Source organism: Trachinotus anak, unplaced genomic scaffold (genome assembly GCF_046630095.1).
Source record: "Trachinotus anak isolate AG129_WGS33_773 ecotype Australia unplaced genomic scaffold, CSIRO_AGI_Tana_v1 ptg000016l, whole genome shotgun sequence".
In the NCBI taxonomy this organism is placed as follows: Eukaryota; Metazoa; Chordata; class Actinopteri; order Carangiformes; family Carangidae; genus Trachinotus; species Trachinotus anak.
This window is the reverse complement of record NW_027273867.1, coordinates 12,471,949-12,494,680: the sequence shown is the minus strand read 5'-3', so window position 1 is coordinate 12,494,680 and position 22,732 is coordinate 12,471,949. Positions and strand designations below refer to the sequence as shown.

Below are 22,732 nucleotides of genomic sequence, written 5' to 3'. Positions count from 1 at the left end.
GGGAGTGTGTGTCTTCACAGTGACCTTTAATGACCTGCTCTGACTGATGGTTGTTTGATGGGCATTTAAGCATATGGGAAAGTGGTCTCAGACTTGTGGGCCTCACTGTCCATACACACATGCAACAGTTTCTTGTTTTCTCTCCTCTCCTTTCCTCTCTTCTCAAAGGAGATGCGACAGAATGAAATTAGACCATTATTGGGCCAATATTGAGAAATTAGACCTGTATATCTTTACACCATTATCTCTTGGCTGTAATTTGCATGGTTGAGCAGACTTTGCTGTAAGATAAAGACAATGTACATGAAATTCAGATGTAAATGCAGTCAAGCCAAATTACCCAAACTATCTACAGAAGCAATCACAGATGCATTTGACCTTTTTTACAAGCTGTATAGACACGGTATCTCAGTGCTACAGTTTATAGTGGGGAAGACTGTGAGTAGAATGAGTATACATATATTTTCAGATAGGAAGTGAGAGAGAAGATGTTGGAAGTTACGAGAATGGAGAAGGAGAAAGGGAAAAAAGAGTTCTGCTTTTGCGAGAGGAAGATTTGACGTATGCAAGATGGAGCCTGTTGAAAGAAATGCAACAGAGAGATGAGGAGACAGAGGAACAGTGAAGGAACTGGAAGATAAGCTGTTTTTCCTAAAACATATGTGTAACTCTGCATTTTGAGGGCTGACATTTTAAGCTGACACCATCCTTCCTTGATCAACTCTAAATATGCAAATCACAGTGTCGCCTTGAAAGCTTTTCAGAGCGTTTGGATGGGGTGGGCGGAGAGGGCCTACGACACCCTAATGGTCTGTTTCCCGCTCATCTCGCAACAGCAGTTTGCTGTCTCCCCGACAGCTACGTAATATGATGAGGTAGAGGGTGACACAGATTTCCTTGTGAAGGCTGGTCTTTTTTTGGTACTGTTGTGTGTATGATTGTGTATGAGAACGTGTGTGTGGGGTGGGTGGGATAAGGGGGGCTATGGCGTCACTGTGTGATCCACAAATAGAGCACTTGCTTCTGTGATAGTCCTGCTGGAATATTCAAAAAGCAGACAGGCATGGCGGCTGTGGGGCACTGAGGAAGCCATCTCTTGTTCTCTGTCCCCTGTTTGTTACTGGATTTCCAAAATATCATCAGAAGACAAGGGCAGGCTTACACTCCTACCCACACATACACACACACACACACACACACACACACACACACACTTCCACAATTACCCACCTAATTTTAGTAACAATCAAGTCAAGTTTTTGTCTGTTTAGCATTAAAGAAAAATGCTAGCAGACAGGAGCCTTTTAAGATTTTTGTAACAGATGGACGGTTTAGGGAGCTCGCATTCAATGGAGAGCATAAAAAATCAAAATCAAGACCAAAACACTTTATTATTTATTATAACTTAATTATTTATTATACATTCAGAACTCTTGTCCCCTCAAATATGACGTAGCAGGGGATGGTCCATTTCTCTAAAGACATTTTTTGCCTGACTAATGCAGAAGTTCTTGCATGGCAAAGGGGCAGCCACACATGAAATGTTATGTTCTCAAATATGGTTGATTTATAAACTAACTTAAGCTCGACCCATTTAGCCACCACATTATTTAGAAAACTTCTTCTGATTTTTGATTTCAGCTCACTCCATGGGTTATGAATGTATTTGTGTTGGTATAAGCTCCAACATTTGACACAGAAGCCAATGGATTCATGAGCTAACCTTTGTTTGGAAAACTCATTTTTTAAAATATATTTACACATCAGTGCGTCATTCTTTACCAGAATATTAGATGAATTAATCATTAGTGGTGCACCTACAGCCTCCACAATAGGTAGTGATTATTGGCCAGGATTAAAACATATGACTAATATCAGAACCCAGGTTGTAAATAGACGTAACATTTTTCTTTAATACAGAATGAAATGAAATAAACCCTATGAATCATCTCTCCCAAATAGCAATAATGTGCAGCAAGACTTTGACACTGTGAAAACTGAACCAACTGACCTCCTAACGTCCAGCTTTGAGGACCAGTCCATACCAAATTCAGTGTCTGAGACTCCATCAGTTGAGTTAGTTCTCCACTAATGTTAGGTTAGTGATGGTGTCTGGAATGCTTAAATGTTCTCGTGCATACTGACATTATTTTATTGACTATCATTTTGAAATCAGCAGCCTGTTAATTCCATTTGAGATATAAATACCAGATATGTGGCCATGACAGTGCATATAACATTTAATGCTCACCTTCAATCCTGTCCTGTGAGTGTATGTGTTTGTATGTATCACGTCTGTACACAACACACTCACTGTGCGGCAACCATCACAAACAGACAGCGGGGGGATGGTTTTAGTGGGTAGAGGCAGCAGATTGCCCAGTCTACAAATCATATTTCCCCTGAGCACATAAAAGACCATCATTAGTGCAGTGTGCGTGTGTATATGTGTGTGTGTGTGTGTGTTTGTGTGTGTGGTGTGTGTGCTTAATAAGCCTTAACAGTGTCTGATTGGGCATATGAGGTGCAATATTACTGAAATCATTATTACAAATAAATCACCATGATAAAGTTACAAACAACCCTGTCACAGATAAAGTGGTCGAGGCTGCCCTTAACACTACCCTGTAGTGCCCCAGTCCGTCTGCAATGTACAAACACACTCACTTATGTCCTTGCCCACAACTATGCAGTCTTTTTGTGTTGTTGCCAGGCAGGCCAGAATTCATACTGTAGCTGTGGTCCTTGGCCATAGCTGGAGTCATTTGGGTTAAGTGCCTTTCCTCCGGGGAAGTGCAGTGTTATTGAGTAGCCACTGGCACTTCACGCGCGCCCGCACACACACACACACCCGGAAAAAATAACGCAGGGGTGCACCCCACAAAAGTTTGCAGTTGTTACCTTCCCTTCTTGCACATCTACACACATACACATTGTGACAGTGCCAGGGCAGTGGAGCAACAGTAACGGCTTTGTACAAAAGACCCCTTGAATGTCCCAGCATGCTCTCTGGCTCTGATGAGAAACCACCAGAGAAGCCTTTTGATTGAGTTTCTAAAAGCGCTCATCCTCTTTCATGTGTGTCTACGTGTGTATCCCATAAGCAAGAGCCTGCCAGCCTATGTCTATCTATTTGTCTGCCTGTCTGTCTGTCTGTCTACTTGTTGTGTGTTGTGTTTGCTTGTCGGGTAGTTCTGTGTGTCCAGTTGCCCTAAGGAATAGAAGTTACGGTGACAGTGATTGGTTGCCGCCTCTGATCTGTGAATACATGACATACAGTAGAGACTACCTGAGGGAAGAGTACTTCTTGAACTGTATTTCTAAAGGTTTCTCAATATCCAGAATAAAGGCAGGCCCCATAGGTTCACAGAAATTACTGCTTGAAGTCACCAATGCCACTAGTTTATGGTTGTTTGTATGTATAGCATTTTCACCAGTCTTCTTTTACTTACTATTCAATGAAGGACATCAATGATGGTGTCAGTCTGTAGATTTCCTTCATATTGCTCAGTGAAAACTGCCCCTCTAGATCTGGTACACTAACACAGTAGAGCACTGTCAGAACCATATAAAGGCCTTATGACAGACTTTTCTCAGTGCGTCACACATCACCTCCAGCCTCGTTGACCAAATGTACATTCATCAAAATGTCAGTAAAATTAGATTAGATTTGGGGCAATTCTGGTCTGTGCGTGTGTGTGTGTGTGTGAGTGTGTGTTTGTGTGTGTAAAAATGTGTTTATGTTTTGAGTGTTTGTGATCATCTGCTTGTGTGCATATTGCCTGTGCTTGTACTATACATATGCATTTGCACACTAAATGACAGACTGTTGGCCCCAGAGCCTGATCTTTTTTTTTCCCCACCATGAAACATGCTGCACTTCCACCCAGGCAATCTGAATTATTTAGTCAATCACCAGGCCATGTGCTCTGAATCCCCTTGTAAATTTGTGCTCTCCAGCCTGGTTGGCAAAGAAGGCAATTCTGCCCGCTGACATTAATGTCTCTGTTGTTATGGATCGACACTTTGCAATTTGATATTGTCTTGGTCTCTCAGCCACTGGTTTGCCTTACTTTGTAGCTGCTGATGAGATAGATATAGTGACAAAAATACAGTACACACAACATGGCCGGCTCTATGTCTATTTGCTAATAAAGTGTGATGTTACAACATGATGAGAATAGGCATCTTATCTGCTGATCCTAGCGCAGGTATTCTTTTTTCCTAATGGCTGTATTGACTAAAGTGCAGTTCCAGGATAACATACAGACCTCATTTGATAGAAATGTCTTACGTGTATTGCAACATTGCTGTAAAGCCATGGAGTCACAATAAAAAGCACATTTTACATTATAGACATTTCACTCTATACAGGTACCTTACATGTATTGTAACATTTTATGTAAGAATGTGCATGAAGTCATGATGTCTTGTTTTTTTCTTTCTTCAGGACAATGATGTAAGAATCATCATCGGGCAGTTTGACGAGAACCTTGCCTCCAAAGTCTTCTGCTGCGTAAGTCTTCAGTCTCTACTCATTAGAACAAAAAGCTTTATATATGAACTTTGTCAGTGCTGTCTTTTATTGTCTTGCCATTCTATACTACTTTTAATTGTTTGGAAATACAATTGGTGCAGTGCTTTGCAGAATACTTTGAACATGTAATACTAAACTGTAAATGTGTAATTTTGCTTATTTCCATAGCTGACATAAACTAATCTTGCCCAGATAGAATGAGACCGAGCTGAATTTCTCACTTAACTGTTTGGCCTCACATAATTTGGACTTTAGATAGTTTCATTTCATTTCATGATTTATCCTTGAGGCTCCGTTCAAGATTTTACAATAATTTTCCAAGCACATTTGGCACTAAATTTGAACTATCAGGAAAGACAGCATTTCTCATTAAGCAAGGATAATTGCAGATTAGTTATAGTAATCAGAATATACCATACTGTATCTCCCTGCTGTTATGCTTCTTCAGTCTCCATTTCTTCTGACCCTCCTAGGCGTATAACCTAAACATGTTTGGCAGTAAATACCAGTGGATTATCCCCGGCTGGTACCAGGGCAACTGGTGGGAACAGGCCAACACCACCAACTGCACTACCAAGAAGCTGCTTACAGCTATGGAGGGATACATCAGTGTGGACTTTGAGCCTCTCAGCGCTCGGCAGATCAAGGGCATCTCTGGCAGGGTGAGTAACACCCAAAGTTGTACTCCAGAGGAGTGTACATGTTGTTAACAAGTAATTTAATGTGACATGAGACATGAAGTCAATATTTAACTAAATCAAAGGAGAAACATCTATTATTCCAGTGAGTTGAATAACCTCACATACAATCTAGTATTTATTTAAGACTGGGTGGTAACCAGATGTAGTTGAATTATACTATTGGTGGAATTTACCATACGATATTGTACAATATAACAGTTTTCTTTTTTTAGGGCAGAGCTTAGTCATCGCAGAAAGTTTTTGTTTATGATTGTAGCACTCCTTTGGCTGTAACCTGAAGTGCGCCTGTGATTGTATTTGAGAGTATCTGTTGGAAAAGTGTTTTTGGGAAGAATCTCCAGAGACAGTAGAGAAACACTCCTCTAAAAGACATCTTAGATGCATGCTTTTAAACCAGAGATCTCAACCAAAATCGATTATAGGGTTTGTTTTCACACTGCGCTACACTGATCCCAAAACAGACTTATTTCCAGTAACTTTGTATCTCAAATTGTGTGGAAAGTAATCCATTCTCCTTGGGCCAAGTTACACTAATAATAGTGTATTTGAAGTAATCCAACATGACTGTATTCCTGAAGAAAAACAACATATATATAAAAAAGTATAAAAGGTATAAAAAGTTATTAGATATATAAAAGGTTCTTAGATGCCCATTTTCTCATGCTTTCACATTCTTCCAGACCCCTAAGGAGTATGAGAGGGAGTACAGCCGAGAGCTTCAGCAGAAAGGTGTGGAGGCCAGTAAATTTCACGGTTTTGCCTACGATGGCATCTGGGTCATTGCCAAAACCCTGACTCGAGTGATGGAACTGCTCCGGATAAAACAAAGGCAGAACACCTACCACAACTTCACCGTGGATGACCGCGAAGTGGGAAAGATGGTGCTGGACGTCATGAACGAGACCAACTTCTACGGTGTAACGGTAAGTTATGGAGCAGATTGCTGTTTTTTGTTTTTTCATGCCTCGGAGTGATGGTTGTCTGTCCATCCATCCGTCAGATTGGTTTTGTAGCTGTATTCTGACTGATTCCTGCGGAGTCATCTCCTGCTTATTGTCACCAAGCTGCACAAGAGGGAGGAAGTTTCTTTGTGTGTATTAAACATACAATTATCAGTATGTCCTGATTCTAACTGTGTACAGGGGGAAATAATGAACCAGAACAATTTAATAACTTGATAAAAAAGTAATGTTTTTATGCCATCTTGCCGGCGATCGCCAGGGTCGGAGGCATTATGTATTTAGGTTATCAGGTTGTCAGGTTATGTTTCCCTCTGTCCATGCGTCTGTCTATCCAACTGTCTGTCTGCCCGATTTTCATGAATGTAATATCCTACTAACGCCTTGAGGGAATTTCTCCAAACTTTACATTCACTTGGACTTATGGATAAATTGATTAAATTTTTGTAATCAAAGGACAAGATCATGGTGACCTCACAAAACACGCAATTTCTCAGTAACGCCTTGAGGGAATTTCTTCAAATTTCAAACATTCACCTGCACTCAAGGATGAACTGATTAGACTTTGGTGGTTAAAGGTCAAGGTCATTATGACTTCACAAAACACAATTTTGGCCTAGTGAATGCAATATCTTGGGAATTCCTCAAAGAAATCCTTTCAGGTTCAGCATAAATGCTAACTTGGACTCAAAATTTCAAAAAAATGTTTTATATGATTCTGGATAAACAGATAAACAGGGATGTAATCTGAAACTAGTTTGAGTGGCAGGGGTGTACAACTTCGTAGAGGTAATTGTAGTTTTTTCTGAACATGAACATTGGAAATATACCACAAAGGCATTATGCTGGAAATTAAAGTGGCTTTGTTTTACTTCATTCAGTTTCATACTGCACTTGGAGCTATCAGAGCACTATTGAAGACATCTAGTTGACATATGTGAACACAAGGATCCTCTCCAGACACTTAAATATTGTACATTTACATATAGATGCAGACAAAATGTTTTGTTAGTATTGATGAGGCACATACAGTGAAGGAGAGACAGACCTCACACATACATCAGAGACATAAACATGCTTTAAACCAACACAATCAACACACTAAGGCTGATGAATAAGGGTATTTTTTGAATAACTCAAAGTGTGGCCTTAAGTGTTAATGCATGTAAACACTATATGTTAAATGAAATATGTACTATGTTTGTATTGAGTGGGCAAATGTCAGAACAACACATAAAGGCATTAATTACTACTCTGTAAGGCTGGAAGCTTGTTTGTAGAGAGTTACTTAGCCATCCTTATCTCTGCATGAAGCCTGAAGTGATGTCATTTGGTGCTGCCAACTCACTCCAATGCATTCAAGATTGATCCTGGTGGCTATGCTAGCTCCAAGCTGTGTGTGTGTGTGTGTGTGTGTGTGTGTGTGTGTGTGTATTCTCACTCTCACTTCCTATTGAGCTATTAGAGGATATCTCCTGTTCCCCTGTAAAGGCCACTCCATTATTAGAGTATGCCACGCTGCTCCCAGGCTCTACTGCCAATAAGCATGCAGAGCCCTACAGTACAGTGGAACATTACTCATATTTTATCATATTCATAACTGTGTGTACAAATAAATGGCCTAAACAATGGAACAGAGGATAAAAAAGAAAGAGTCCAAAAAAAAAAGTTCTTCTTTTTTCATATTTTGTTTCTAGTCATTCACCAAATCTGATGGACTGAGAGAAAAAAATGATGGGACACAAGAGAGAGTCAATAAGATTGAGTTACAGTTTTTTCTCCAGTATAAATGTCAGCAGAAGGAGAACGAAAGAGTGGGAAAGAAAATAGCCATGGAGAAAATCAGCACAGGCTACCGACTTGGATTATTGTCAAGCCCTTCGGGGGTTAATGTCACTGGTGGTACACTGTATGTGTGCGCAGTGCTATACCAAATCCTTTGGGTCCTCAATCCTCATCCCTCTCCTCTCACCTCTCTCAGCACAGACCCACTCAGGGCTGCTGATCGGGAGCAGGCTGACATTGAGCCTTTCCTCAGAGATTCAGGAAAGCAAAGCAGTGCAGGGAATATTGATGACCATGTAACAATTCATTCATTTCTTACTCCAGGCACACAAAAGATGATGAAATCTACTTGTTTGAATAGACTAGCAATTCTCCCCTTTCACATCTGTATTGACTCATATTGATCCTACATATGTAGCCATCAGTGGTGGGAGAAGGACTCAAATCTGCTACTTAAGAAAATGTAGTGATCGCACACGAAAAGTACTCAAGTAAAAGTCTTGAATTCTACATTTTTATTAAGTGGAAACAGGGATTTGCGGCAAACATCAAATGTAACAGTGGTCATTATGAAGAAAGGCCTCTTTTTAGAGTGTTCTGTCTGAAAGGAGGAAAATAAAAGTATTGAGTTTTATAAAAATGAGATTACTTAAACGAGATTACATTACATTGCACTTAAGTATAGTACTTAAATGTGTTTGGTTACTTTTGACCTTAAAGAGCCATCACTGACTGACCACTTTATAAGTGAAGTGCGTTAATAATAAACAGATCATGTAGATGAAGAAAATATGCATCAACCACTTGATTTTGAGATTTTAGAGAGTGTATAGTTTTGACGTTACAATATGATTATTTATTTTTACATAACAACATGAAATTCTAAAACATAGTCTGCAAATAATGTATTGATGGGAAATGGACATGGTTACAGGTAATTTTCAGAATAGCTGAACTAAATCTTCTGTCATATTCAGAACATTGTTTAACCAGCCAAATCTTATAATGATGTTCTTATTTTAACAACTACAATCCTCGGAAGAATAAAAAAAAAAATTCTGAGCAAAATATTGTGTATGTGGCAAACAAATATGTTGTCTGAAGAGGCGTTGCAATATAATTAAATGCATCTTTGTACCAAAAGATTTGAGGTCTTTCGACCATTATAGCTGTTCTTTTAAGGGATTACATGAAATGAGATCAAAAGCATTTTCTTATGTGGTACACACTTAGCACATAGAAACTTCCACCCACACAGGACAACAAAGACACAGGAAAGCAATTTCCATTCCACACTGCATATATCTTTTATTCTATTTTCAAATTCAGATTTAAAAGCAGGTATTACACAGTTCACCTGGTTTTCTTGTAAATTGCAATAACGTCCACTGCGCTTCCAATAAAATTAATCCCTGTACGAACAAATTCTGGCTGTTTATCCTCAGTTTAAATGTTATGTGTGGATGTTTGCCTGATCGTACGGGGCCATACCCTGACTCAAGCCTTGTGTCTTTCCTGATGTCACGATTTTTATACTTTGCGTTTGCTATGTACACACACATGCATTGTTGCACCACGCCATGTCCGTTCTGCGCTGATCTCAGTCCTGCTGCTGAATCAGTGGCGGAGGCAGCTGCAGCAGCAGGAGAGTGATCATCGAGGGCTCCACAGTATTGATCTGGCTGCTGTCGGGGCCACAGAGAAGCCTGACATTAGCTGGGAGAGATCTTCCAGGGTATAGAGAGTGCAGATCGCTGCTACAACCACAGGATAATGTACACTGGAATTCACCAGGGAGGGTTGGATTGGAAGAGACACAACAGCTTGTGATTGGGGGATGACAAGTGTGAGTTTCAGTTGATTTCACTGTTGTTGTGTCTGTGGTCAGTGGTCACTGTGTTAGTATCAGTATCTTTCTGGGTAATAGTGAGTAGTACAGCCTTAGGCTAGACAGTCACCTTAAATAGATGCACTGAGGCGAGACAGAAGGGGTCAGTTTTGCGCATCTGTTTTTCTCTGCTAATATGCATGTGTGTACGCATATGCATGTGTGTGCATCACAGTTACACTCACACTGACAGTGTTCCTACCTCGAAACCCTGAAAACCCAGAGGATGTCACACCTGCAGTCAACAGAGCGCCATCTCATTTGACCCCAGCACTCCTGTCACTGACAGCATTCTCACCTCCACAGACAAAGTGATACCTGGCCGCCTCCCTCATCTCACCTCAGAAAGACACATTCACACACACACACACACACACACACCTAGACTCAGCGAGTCCTCCATCAGCCATGACTAGGACACAGGTCTGAACGTCTTTTGAATACTAGACAAGGGACACCTGTCTGAGTCAATACAACCCGGTGAGGTTGCCTAAGCTGCAGTGGAGCACAATACCCTGTGGAAAGAGGCTTTACAGTAACTTCTTTGATGTTTGGTCAAAAGAGGTTAATTTATCTTTGTTGCACAGACATTTATTTCCAATTAAGAATGTCAGAGTCAGTGCCTCTGCATATGTTTGATCTACTTTGCATATTCTACAAACTGTGTTTACACTTGAGAGAACAAATTGGGGGCTGTTAAAATAACTAAATGCCATTTCAGTAAGGTTTGTGATAGCTCGGCTTTTGCTGATGTGAAGGGTAATTATGATGGCAATACTAATGCACAGCGAGAGCATGATGGTGCAGCTACTCTTGAAACCTGGATACGTACACTCACACTCATTACAGGTTTAAGTCAAGTTCCGTATTTTCAACCCACATTGCCTGACCCTGTTTACACACAATCGTTATCTGAATGAAATACCTAATGAGCTGAGCTGAGGTGCACTGCATTGTCCTACTTGTACCCATGGCATAATTGCATAGTGTATTGAAGGAAAGACCAATGTGTGACAAAGGTAACTTGTTGGCGTTGGCAAGTCAGACTGACACTGTGGTGTGCAATTGGTAGCAGAGGACTCATCACATGGGTAACATGGCAACACTTGAGACTCAGGACTAGCTCACACTCATAAATCATTAGGGACACATACATGTACAAAAGCATAATATGACAACATATTAAGTGCACACACGTAGCACGTGGACACGCATGCATGCGCACACTCAAACAAACATCAAAGATGCCACACAAAGACTGGGATTCAAACAGAGGGGTGGGATCCTGCTCTGCTACTTCAAAGCTTGCCATCTTTTTGAGGCAGAATTGGCTCTCCAGCTTCCTTCCCTGTATATCCCCCTCAGCTCTCTTTTAATCAGCCAATGCAAATGCGCTCTCTCTCTCTCTCTCTCTCTCTCTCTCTCTCTATATATATATATATATATATAGAGAGAGAGAGAGAGAGAGAGTTAGCTGTTAGCTGTTAGCTGTTAGCCAGCCAGTAATATGTAAACCCAGTTAAATGTGTAATTAAGGATCTCTGTATGCAGATGGTGAATTAATTGAACAGTCTTGGTAGATGAAGAGGGAGAGAGCGATAAAGAGAGGGAGGGAGAAAATAGAACAAGGGAGAGACTACGTGGGAGAAGATAAAGCGACAGAAGCCAAAACTGATTTGAATAAGGCTTACGATATTGCCACAAAGTTGAATTGCTTTTGTCTACCTTGTCTGCATTTTCCAGAAGCTCCTGTTTTATCTTGTTCCTGTGGAGTTTAAATCAGAGACTTTCATTTGTTGTTTTTTTCCCTAATTTTATGGAGGTTGTTTGACCGGTAAACGCACCGTTTTGGAGAGAAATCAATATCTAGACATGAAATGATGAATAAAATCTTAGAAATATTCACTGAACACTACACTCTGTTCTTTAGCAAAACGTGAGTCTCTCTTAAAGAATTACCTTTTAAATGCTGTCTGAGTCCAGATTTCTACCAGTGCTAAATGAGCAAAAGCAGTTAGATCAGACTGCCTTGCTGACCTTATGTTGTTCCAAGGATATTAGCAAATGAATTGGCTGAAAGATAATTTTGTTTACCTCTATAAACAAATCAATTTTGGCCACTTCTAATCAAATGAGATGCAGTGGGCAGCCGCCGAGACTGCCCTTTGCTTGCCAACACTCCAGTATCAGGAAAGCATTGTGCATAAATTTAGTTTGAGTAAGCACCTATCTTTTCTTCTACTCAAATTCATTTTACTGCTTATGCTGCATCTTCCTTAGGAGAATGAAATGTTTTATGTGTGTCCAATGTTATATTAAAGATACATTTTCTATTTTCTATGTTTCTTTCTTTTCAGGGTCAAGTCATGTTTCGGAATGGAGAGAGGATGGGCACAATAAAATTCAACCAGTTTCAAGGTATGTTGGACCTTACTGCTACTGTACTCCTTAAATCAACCTGTTTCAGTTTTCTTGTCAGGTTTCATTGTTTCATTGTTTACAAATTTTGAATGGAAAACATTAATTCAAAGCAAGAAGAACTTTGCCATATTGATGTATCTTTCGTGCTAACTTCACTCAGCCTGTCACACCCATCTCCAGCCACCTGCACTTGTTCTTCTGACTCTTTAGAGCTGGAGTTAAAATTATTGCTTTAACTTTTTTGAATTCCAACCACTCGTGTATGTGTTCAATAAAACCAATAGTTGTTTCAGAAATTTTGAAGGATTACTGCAGCCTTTTGGAAAGCCACTTCCCAATTTTTCTCGAGTCAGAAGGCTGCCATGGTTGATATACTGGTACCTATAATGGATCCAAGAGGGCTTAAGAAAAGCTTTAAGCAGAGTCATATTCGCAGGAGAGGGATGCTGAAAGATTTCACACTTTTTCGAAGTCAAATGCTCTGTACACAGATTTATCTCATTAGTTGTTTTTTTGGAGAGGATTTGCACAACTGCAAGGGTTGTTTGTCAGAAAACATAAACACAAATCTTTTACGCTTTTACGCCTTTCTGTATGGGGCTGCATGTTCAGTCCGTATCTGTATGAGCGCAAGTTAGGTGAATCTAAAACAATAAAGTACAAGGTCCATGGTGCTTTACTGCGCCTTCTCTCCTCCTCTGTGGTGATAGTATGTATAGATGGTGAAGGTTTGCATATAAAAACATGCCTCAGCTCTCTATCCTCATAGCATCATCCTGAGGTTGTTTTTAAGCCAGCGGGGCCTGCTGAGTGGCAGAAAAACTCAGAGACTGCATCTCGATGCAGGGGATTCCCAGCTCCAAGGCTCCCCAGACTGTATGTAGCACACTGCATGGTGCTGTTCAGCCCTGTCTGCCTAACCATCTTATCTTCCCCACTGCAGAGGGGCTCCATCCCTCTGGCTGCTTACATCACACTGTGTGTGTGTGTGTGTGTATGTGTGTGTGTGCGTGCGTGCGTGCGTGTGTGTTTTCCATCTGAGAGCAGACGAGAGACAGAGGGCAGTATGTAGGTGCTCATTCACATGCTGGTGTGTCTACCTCTGCTCGTAACTGACCGAGCATGTACGGGCTTTCAATAACAATATAATGATAATGATGTTACAGCCCAGGCTCAGTGGGTTTAATAAAAAGAGAACACACATAATTTACAGCAATGTTACTGTGATTCCTTGTTTAATTCACACAAAATTAGCACAGTCAATAAGTGTGTAGTATCCCATCAGGCATGAAACTGGCCACTGACGTCATTAAATGTTGGTATTTGGTTGAATGTAGGTTGTGACGTCGGGTGAAAATTAATGTCAGGACAACGTCTAATGCCAGCGTTAATTTGACGTAGAATACTGTCAACAGCTGACAATGATATTTTGTTAGTTTTAAGTTGTGTAGTTAAGTAACCAAAATCCAATGTCTTCCAAATGTCGACATTCTAGTTGTGAGCAAAACTCCCCCAAGATCAATGTTCTGCACTAACAGAGAATAACAGGAAGTGCATGTGTACAATCGTTAAACTGTGAATGGAATGACGTCAAGAAAAGCAAAATGATTCTCCAAAGACTTATCTCATCAACTCAACTTGTTCTGTTTTTTAAGTCATCCTTCGAGTGCCACAATCCACAATTTTTACTATTGTTTTGCAGCTGCAAGTGGCTCCTCTCTTCCCCTGTGTCCCCTGGACAATAATGCAGATCAGCAGGAGACTCAAAAATCAATAGTTCTTAGTACATGTACTGATTTTATTGTGTCTTAATTTTGCCCACTGTGTCTGCCACATTCACTTTCTTCAACTAAATCTTCCCCTACAGTGTATGTTACAGCTATCTCTCACTATCTTCCTCTAGCCACATTATATCTCCCCCATCCCTCCTTAGCCTTCACTCTATCACTTCTTCCTCACTTGTCAGGGATTGTGAATTTGTCACCCTTTTGACACGCCAAGAGTCTGAGCTGGGTGGAAAGGAGAGGAGGGACAGCCCCAGCTTGAATATTTCAAAAGGCAGTGATCCTCAACATGACCCTATCATCTGTCCTCAGCCTCTGATCCTCCATTTTACACTGTCAGACGTTCTTAGTCAGGGGCCTCGACGGCTCTCATTCCCACTGTCTCTCATGGGGATAAGAGATAGTTCGCTACCAGAGGTCTTGATCGCAGTTGCAGTCCCTCTGAGTGCAGATTTTAAATCAATGCACTGCCAGGCATGGTAGATAAGGAACCATGGCCTTTGTAATGCTGTAAGGAGGAGAGAGGTTCAATTACATATATAAACCGATCAGCCACAACATAAAAAGCAGTAACTCGTTTTAATGTTGTGACTGATTGGTGTATATATCAGAAAGGGGAAGATGTGATGTGTGTGTGTGTGTAAAAGGTTAAGATGTTTGGATCTTTAGAGATATGTGATAGGATTTACTATCCACAAGACTCCTTAAGTAAGAATTACTCTCATGTTTTTCTCTCCTCTTCTGCAGGAATTCGTACTAGCACCGGCCTCATCGCTGTCAGTTTACCTCCAGGCAAACTTAAACAGCTCACAAGAATATTATTGAACTATACCACCAATGTTTTTAAATATAGCAGCAATTTTTTTGAATTTCACAGATCTGACTTGAAACTTGATCAAAGAGTATGTTTACATATGCATAAGTACCCTAGTTTTGAGCCCTCTTCTTTCTTTGATTATATCTGTAATATGGTATTTACATGGAACATGAAAAACATGGCAGTTCAGGTAAGTCTTATCCGGGTTTCTGAAACCGGCATAAGCTGTGACCATGCACAAAACATAACCAGGAACATAGTGTGTATGTAAATGCACTCAAAAGAAAACTAATGTGAACTAATATGAAAAATAACTCTAAATTAATTCACAAACACATTTACAAAGATGCCTGTTAATCAGCATTATGGAAGAGAGATGCTGGAATGAGGTCCAGCAATCACCACTTTTTTTCACCACTTTCTTCAAACCAGCACGAGGCCAAGTCACCTGTGCTTGAGTTGCAGGTGCAAAAAAAATTGAGCATGTCAAATGCAAGTTTTGAGAATTACAGTAAAGACATAACAAGTGCATTGAGAAAGAGGAGCAATATTTACAACAAGAGATACAGCATCAGATACAGCATGAAGTGTAGTGGTTACCAAACTGACATGACAAGGTGAATATGACTCACCTTTGTAGCGGTCTTGCTGTTGGTGGTTTTGTTCTTTAAAGTCTCCCTGTGGAGTTTTTGACCACTGATAGTGTTATAGAGGAAGATTTTTAAGGGGGGTATCTGTTTTGTTTATAACACGTATGTGGGTCGCAGTGGGTGATTCATTTCTGCCACTGGTTTCACACTATCCCACTGATCTACAGGTGGTGAAAGATGCAAAGAATGTAGCAGTGAAGAAGAAAATATTTAGCAAGTAAACACTGATGTAAACAGTCTGCATTTAAAGTATTCAAATAATTCTTATTGACAAATGTCTTTTGATCAAGAAAATGCATTTAACTTATACATAAGACTTCAGTGATACATATTGTGTTTTAGTGAGTAAAATGACATGTAAATGTAACTCTTGTCAAATCCTGAGTATTTCCCAAGGATATCAAATATTCATGACTAAATGAGCAACAGCCAGTATTAAAGTAAGAGTTAATAGCTATCCTCAAACCCTGGTTGGTGCACTGAACTACATGACATTGTTATTTTTCGTCTGAGCTCCCACACACTTCAAACCAATGAGTGAAAACAAGGACAAAAACAAAGATGCAGAAAATTCTCATTTAGTATTATAACTGTTCTAATTTTGGCAGCTCACGTACGTCCCTGTCGCTGATAATAAGAAGCTGATGGAGAAAATACACTTTCAGGGCCTTTAAATCTTTTTCATGTGGTTTATCGTATCAGAATATCAGAATATCAGTTAAAAGTTAACAGATTAAGAAAATCACACCTGTATTTACAATTCTTTAAAGTGAGCAAACAAACACAAAGGTATGAGATGTGATTACACATACTGAATGACACGTTGAGTTTTACCAGCCTGCTGCGGCCACGAATATTCCCTGTGGGGATAGAGTGCTGGGATAGTATTTTAGCACGTCAAAGTAAGAGTGCTGATATACAATCCCTTCTGCTGTTAAGATCCAAACAAAGGATGTGGTCAAGGGAAACACAGTCATTGATCATTCAGTGCTAAAAAGTTTGAGAAATACAAATCCTGATTGTGTATGCACACGAAATGTACCTAAATGGTCACATACAGTCTAAGATTTTCAATGTTTTGCTGATGCTTTGATGCCAGAGCTGGAGATCAAATGAGGTGATTCACCGAGAGGAGAGGGGAACACAGTGCCCTGTGATCCTGCAAAAGCTGATGTTATCTATCATTTTCCTAGTCAAGGACAATGCTACAGAGGAGTTCAATGGGCCTGTAAGAGTGATAACAGAGAGAGATGTGTGCACGCAAACCAGAAGAAATTGCAGGTTGTTTGTAGTGCTTACAAAAAAAGAATCAGAATAATCTGTCCTCTCCTCCCATCCCCTGCTTCTCTCCTCCCTTGTGTACACTCCAAGTGAGTAATCTTTATGAGTGAAGATGAGTGAAGGCCCAGGTTTGTTTGACAAGGTCATGCTTCCTCCAATATTTCACCTGAGGGACTCATCCTTGTTCCTAAAAGTGAAATCCTGAAATACCTGTGCTTGAGCAGAGCTCCAGAGAAACTGTGGTATTTACAGGCTGGGGTGTACAGCAATTTACAATGTTGACTGTATCTAAAAATGTTTAAGTCAACGTATAATACACTATAAATACCAAAGAAGTATTGGATTTACACATTGTTTCCTCTCCAGATGATTCTTCTCATAGTGTAAATTTGAATTCTGCTCTTGCTACATCTGAGCTTTTTTACGTCTTTTTCTGTGAGCTGGTTTCTGTGATATCTGCTCTTCATTGCCCTTTAGGTTTCCTTGAGGTAAAATAAACTGATAATTGAGACTGTATAAAACAGAAAGAACATTTCCTGATCATATTAAGCTGCATCTGAAAGCTACCAATGGAGAATCATAAAAGACAATCTTACTGAGTGTCTTAAAATTCTATGTTATGGATATTTTGTTATATTACTAATGGGTTTTGGAAGATCTCCCACTGATTTAAAGCTCTGTGAGGATGTACCTCTGTGCCAGACTTTACAGCTTAAAACTGGGCTATTCTTCACTGTATTCAATTGCTGTTTGAATTAGATTTACTTGTTCACTCAAAGTGGAATCTGTTGCATTTTCTCCAAATATGGATGACTAGAGCTATATCTTATAAACCTAGTAAGCTGCTTTGTATCAGTGATCCATCATTTTAACACTTCAATGCTGAATTAATTTGACTACCTGGAATATTTTAAAACTTGCCAGAGAAACAAGCCAGAAGACTCCAAAACTGGGATAACCATTTAGCCAGTAGTTGGGCTGTGGGTCAAACGTGTAATTTTTAGCCTTGTGAGTGGCGTGACTTTAGTGATGCAATGTTGGGCTGTGAGTTGGTCAGTCCACTACTTTGATTCAGACTGAAATATCATCAACGGCTCGAATTTAGTACTAAATTTTGTGCAGACATTCCTGGATCTCAGGCAACATTACCCAAGGACTTAGTTGGTCCCCTATCTTTTCCTCTGGCGTTTCAACCACTTGATGGATTGCAGTGACATTTGATACAGACATTCTTGTTCATTGCATGTTCTGTTCACTCATTCTGAAATTACTTTGGTGATTCCTTAACTCTTATACTTTATCAGAATCAGAATCAGAATCAGAATCAGTTTTATTGCCAAGTATGCTTTCACATACAAGGAATTTTTTCTGGTGATTGGTGCAATTGATCAGCAACAGTGGGGCTCTCTAGCCTTGTTGATGAGGCTAATAGCAGATGGGAAGAAGCTATTTTTGTGGCGAGAGGTTTTGGTCCTGAAGGACCGCAGTCTCCTGCCAGAGGGGAGTGTCTCAAAGAGTTTGTGTCCAGGGTGGGAGGAGTCAGCTACAATCTTCCCTGCACGCCTCAGAGTCCTTGAGGCGTACAGGTCCTGGAGGGACGGAAGATTGCAGCCAATCACCTTCTCAGCAGAGTGGATGATACGCTGCAGTCTGTTATTGTCCCTCTCCGTGGCAGCAGCGTACCAGATGGTGATGGAGGAGGTGAGGATGGACTCAATGATGGAGGTGTAGAAGTTCACCATCATAGTCCTTGGCAGGTTGAACTTCTTCAATTGCCTCAGGAAATACATCCTCTGCTGAGCTTTTTTGATGAGGGAGCTGATGTTTAGCTCCCATTTGAGATCCTGTGTGATGGTGGTTCCCAAGAAGCGAAAATGCTCCACGGTAGCCACGGGGGAGTCACACAGGGTGATGGGGGTGGGTGGGGCTGGGCTCTTCCTGAAGTCCACTATCATTTCCACTGTCTTCAGAGCGTTTAGCTCTAGGTTGTTCTGCCTGCACCAGGCCACCAGACGCTCAGTCTCCCACCTGTAGGCAGACTCATCGCCATCAGAGATGAGTCCAATGAGAGTGGTGTCGTCTGCAAACTTCAGGAGCTTGACAGACTGATGGCTGGAGGTGCAGGTGTTGGTGTACAGGGAGAAGAGCAGAGGAGAAAGAACGCAGCCTTGTGGGGATCCAGTGCTGATGGTCTGGGAGTCAGACACGTGCTTTCCTAGCTTCACGTGCTGCCTCCTGTCAGACAGGAAGTCGGTGATCCACCTGCAGGTGGAGTCAGGCACGCTCAGCTGGGAGAGCTTGTCCTGCAGCAGAGCCGGGATGATGGTGTTGAAGGCAGAGCTGAAGTCCACAAACAGGATCCTGGCATAGGTCCCTGAGGAGTCCAGGTGCTGGAGGATGAAGTGGAGAGCCATGTTGACGGCGTCGTCTACAGACCTGTTGGCTCTGTAGGCGAACTGCAGGGGGTCCAGGAGTGGGTCAGTGATGGATTTGAGATGGGACAGGACAAGACGCTCAAATGATTTCATGACCACAGAGGTCAGGGCAATGGGTCTATAGTCATTTAGTCCTGTGGGCCTTGGTTTTTTGGGGACAGGGATGATGGTGGAGGATTTGAAGCAGGCTGGCACGTGGCAGATCTCCAGTGAGGTGTTGAAGATGTCTGTGAACACTGGAGACAGCTGATCAGCACAGTGCTTCAGGGATGATGGAGAGACAGAGTCAGGACCGGCTGCTTTGCGGGGGTTCTGCTTCTTAAAAAGCCTGTTGACATCTCTCTCCAGGATAGAGAGAGACGTTCCTTTGGTAGGGGAGGAGGGGGGTTCTGATGTGGCTCTGATGTGGAGGTTAGTGTCAGGCTTGTCCCACTGTCTTTCAAAGCGGCAGTAGAACTCATTCAGATCGTTGGCCAGACGGAAGTCATTAGTGGAGTGGGGGGGTTTAGGTTTGTAGTTAGTGATCTGTCTGAGCCCTTTCCAGACAGAAGCAGAGTCATTGGCTGAGAACTGGAGCTGAAGTTTCTCAGAGTACAGTCGTTTAGCTTCTCTCACCGCTTTGCTAAACCTGTACTTGGACTCTTTATGCTAGTGGGTTGGAAGGTGAATGGTGGTGGGATCTGCTGTTTTTAGTTTTGCTGAGATGTTCACTGTTTTGTGGTTATTGGGCTGCTAAATGACACTGTTTGTTTGTTTTAGGATTTAAAAAAAACAGAAAGTGTCATTGCGATCATGTTAGTGTGCTGACAGCATTTGGCACAGAGCACCAGCAATGTTAGCAGAGCCACTAACATTGCTGCATCCTGTTTGTCTCATTTAAAACTATTTCACGCAGCAGCTTTAATTGCTTTGGAAGTGTAGTGAAGGAAATGGCATCCAGTTGCCAGTGCACAGGTTAACTACAGGTATTTGTAATAATATCTACATACGTATGTGTGTGTGTTTTTTAACAGATGGCCAGGAAGTGAAGGTGGGAGAGTACAATGCAATTGCTGATGTGCTGGACCTCATCAACAACTCCATAAGGTTCCAAGGTATGAAGAAAACTAGATATGAGTGTATGTGCCCGCTGTTGTGTTTGACTGTGTGAGCGTTGACTAAGAGATGTTAAGCTCACTGAAGAAGAAGAAGAAGAAGAAGAAGAAGATCCTGATGCCTCTAATGTGTGTTTTTATATATGTTACAGGCCCATCACTCCCTTCACTCGTTCACTTGCTCACTTGAACCCACACCCTCCCTCCAGCACACATCCATACTCAGACACCAGCATCACTCAGTGTAGGGACTCACCACTCTCCTTTACCACTCTACGCTGTCCTCTCTCAGCTAAATTATTTACCAGTAGATTTTTCACCCCTCCTGTGTTTGCTTGTGTTGACATACTTTGTAATTTGTTCAATCCCCCTGGCTATTCTCCCCTTCACCACCCTTGCCCCACATACAGAAACTCTAGGACGGTACCATCTAAAATGCTTGTTTCCACATCCCTGACCACAGTAAGTGGAGATGTGTAAGATGATGCCATTGCGATCGATTGGCACACTGACAGAAGAAAAATAGAGCAAAAGATAAGAAAGTGCAGGATCTAACCACAATAACTTGACTGTGGTGCTTTGAGATACATGCACTCATCTAGGGGGAACTGGGGACTAGGAAGGAGGTCTCAAATAACTGGATGTGTGCTGCAGTGTCACTGTTCTGGAGTTAAAAAGAAAAAGATTTGAAAGAGGTCATCTTGAGTCGTCAAAGAGAAACCTCACTGGAGAAAGTGACACTGTCTCGAAAACCACTGGACAATATGTCATGAGAACAACTTTCACATTCGCACTCTGTTTGAGGCTCACTCATGTTGAGAGACTGCCTTAAATCACTATGTTTTTTGTTTGTGCGTCACACTTCCTCTCCTTCTAAGGTGTGGAGCCTCCCAAGGATCGTACGTTTGTGCGTCTGCAGCGCCGCCACATCAACGTGCCCCTGTACAGCATCCTGTCCACCATCACCATACTGGGCATGCTCATGGCCGGGGCCTTCTTGTTCTTTAACATCAAGAACCGCAACCACAGGTCAGCTTCCAGCCTTGGTGAGGGAGGGGTTAGGTGAAGGCTAGCTATTGAAGATGAAACAGATACACGTATGGTGCAGTGGGAAAGCAAATGAGGGGTTGGTGTTAAGGGAGACAAAAGAGAGGGATGAATGAAGGACGGGAGGAATCATGGGAGATTGGGCAGTATTGAAATGAAAGAATAATGAAGCATGAGAATGATGATTAATCTTTAACCATATGGAGGTACAATATTATTTCACTTTTCACTCTCTGTACAAGAATATCATACTTAACCAGTACTTTTAGACTGATGGATTCTGTTCTTTTCTCTCTATTTTAATCTATTCTCATCCAGACTAATCAAGATGTCCAGTCCTTACATGAACAACCTGATCATCCTAGGAGGCATGCTCTCCTACGCCTCTATCTTCCTCTTTGGTCTGGATGGAGGTTTTGTCTCTGACAAAGAGTTTGAGACGCTCTGCACTGTGAGTTTCCTCCACACCTTTCACTGCTACAGAAAATAAAAGTAGGAGTTGGATGACCTTCATATTCAGTTCCACTAGGCTCATTTGAATTTTGCTTATAATGCAGTTTAGGGCTATAACTAACCATTATTTTCATTAGTAATTAATCAGCTAATTATTTTCTTGATGGATGGCCTTTAATTTGAAAAGCATCTTAAACATAATCATCAACCATAATCAAAATAGTTGCCAGTTAATTTTCTCTTGATCAACTGGTCATTCAGCTAATTGTTTAAGCTCTGATGCAATTATTTTGATTGTTTTAACTTCTTTGATTGCCACTGCTGACAGCTGAACACACCACTCACTTAAACGCCCAGCAAATCCTTAAATGATTTACTTAAAAACACTTATTTAACCAGATTAACTTTAATCATTGAATTTACTGAGTGCACTGACTAATCTCTCTGGATATTATTTTATACAGTGAAGTATATTATATTTATTTTTAGATGATGGTCTATTCAGGTAATTCAGTGCAAGTATAGTACATGACATTCAGGCCATTTTAGCATTTTTCTTACTCCATATATATAAAATGAGCTAAAATATGGAGAATGCCACTGAAAGACTAATCACATGAACTATGTGACAAGCTCTAAGTGTAAACTGATTGAATCTCTCACTCCAGGTCTCTAGCTAGCATGGAGCACATTAAGTGTCTCCCCCCAGGTAGCATTACTGTGTGACTATGTACATGCTGGATTAATTAAAGAGTTTTGATTACAGTGATAACTGGTTTCCACAGAGATACCACCCTCCCAGACACACACACACACACACACACACACACACACAGGCACAGTGAAGTAATATTAGGCAGGGCACGTCTTGCTCTGCCAC

The 22,732-nt window shown here is 41.1% G+C and overlaps 1 protein-coding gene across 1 annotated transcript in view; it reads left to right on the top strand.

The window, feature by feature from the left end:
• The window catches only part of gabbr2 (gamma-aminobutyric acid (GABA) B receptor, 2), a 174,861-nt gene that overhangs the window by 97,872 nt on the left and 54,257 nt on the right, over positions 1-22,732 (top strand). Inside the window, exons 5-11 of the mRNA XM_071500682.1 lie at positions 4,451-4,516; positions 5,011-5,199; positions 5,919-6,161; positions 12,228-12,288; positions 20,272-20,352; positions 21,231-21,381; positions 21,718-21,850. Of these exons, the coding sequence (XP_071356783.1) occupies positions 4,451-4,516; positions 5,011-5,199; positions 5,919-6,161; positions 12,228-12,288; positions 20,272-20,352; positions 21,231-21,381; positions 21,718-21,850 (924 nt within the window). The remainder of the gene's footprint in view (positions 1-4,450; positions 4,517-5,010; positions 5,200-5,918; positions 6,162-12,227; positions 12,289-20,271; positions 20,353-21,230; positions 21,382-21,717; positions 21,851-22,732) is intronic.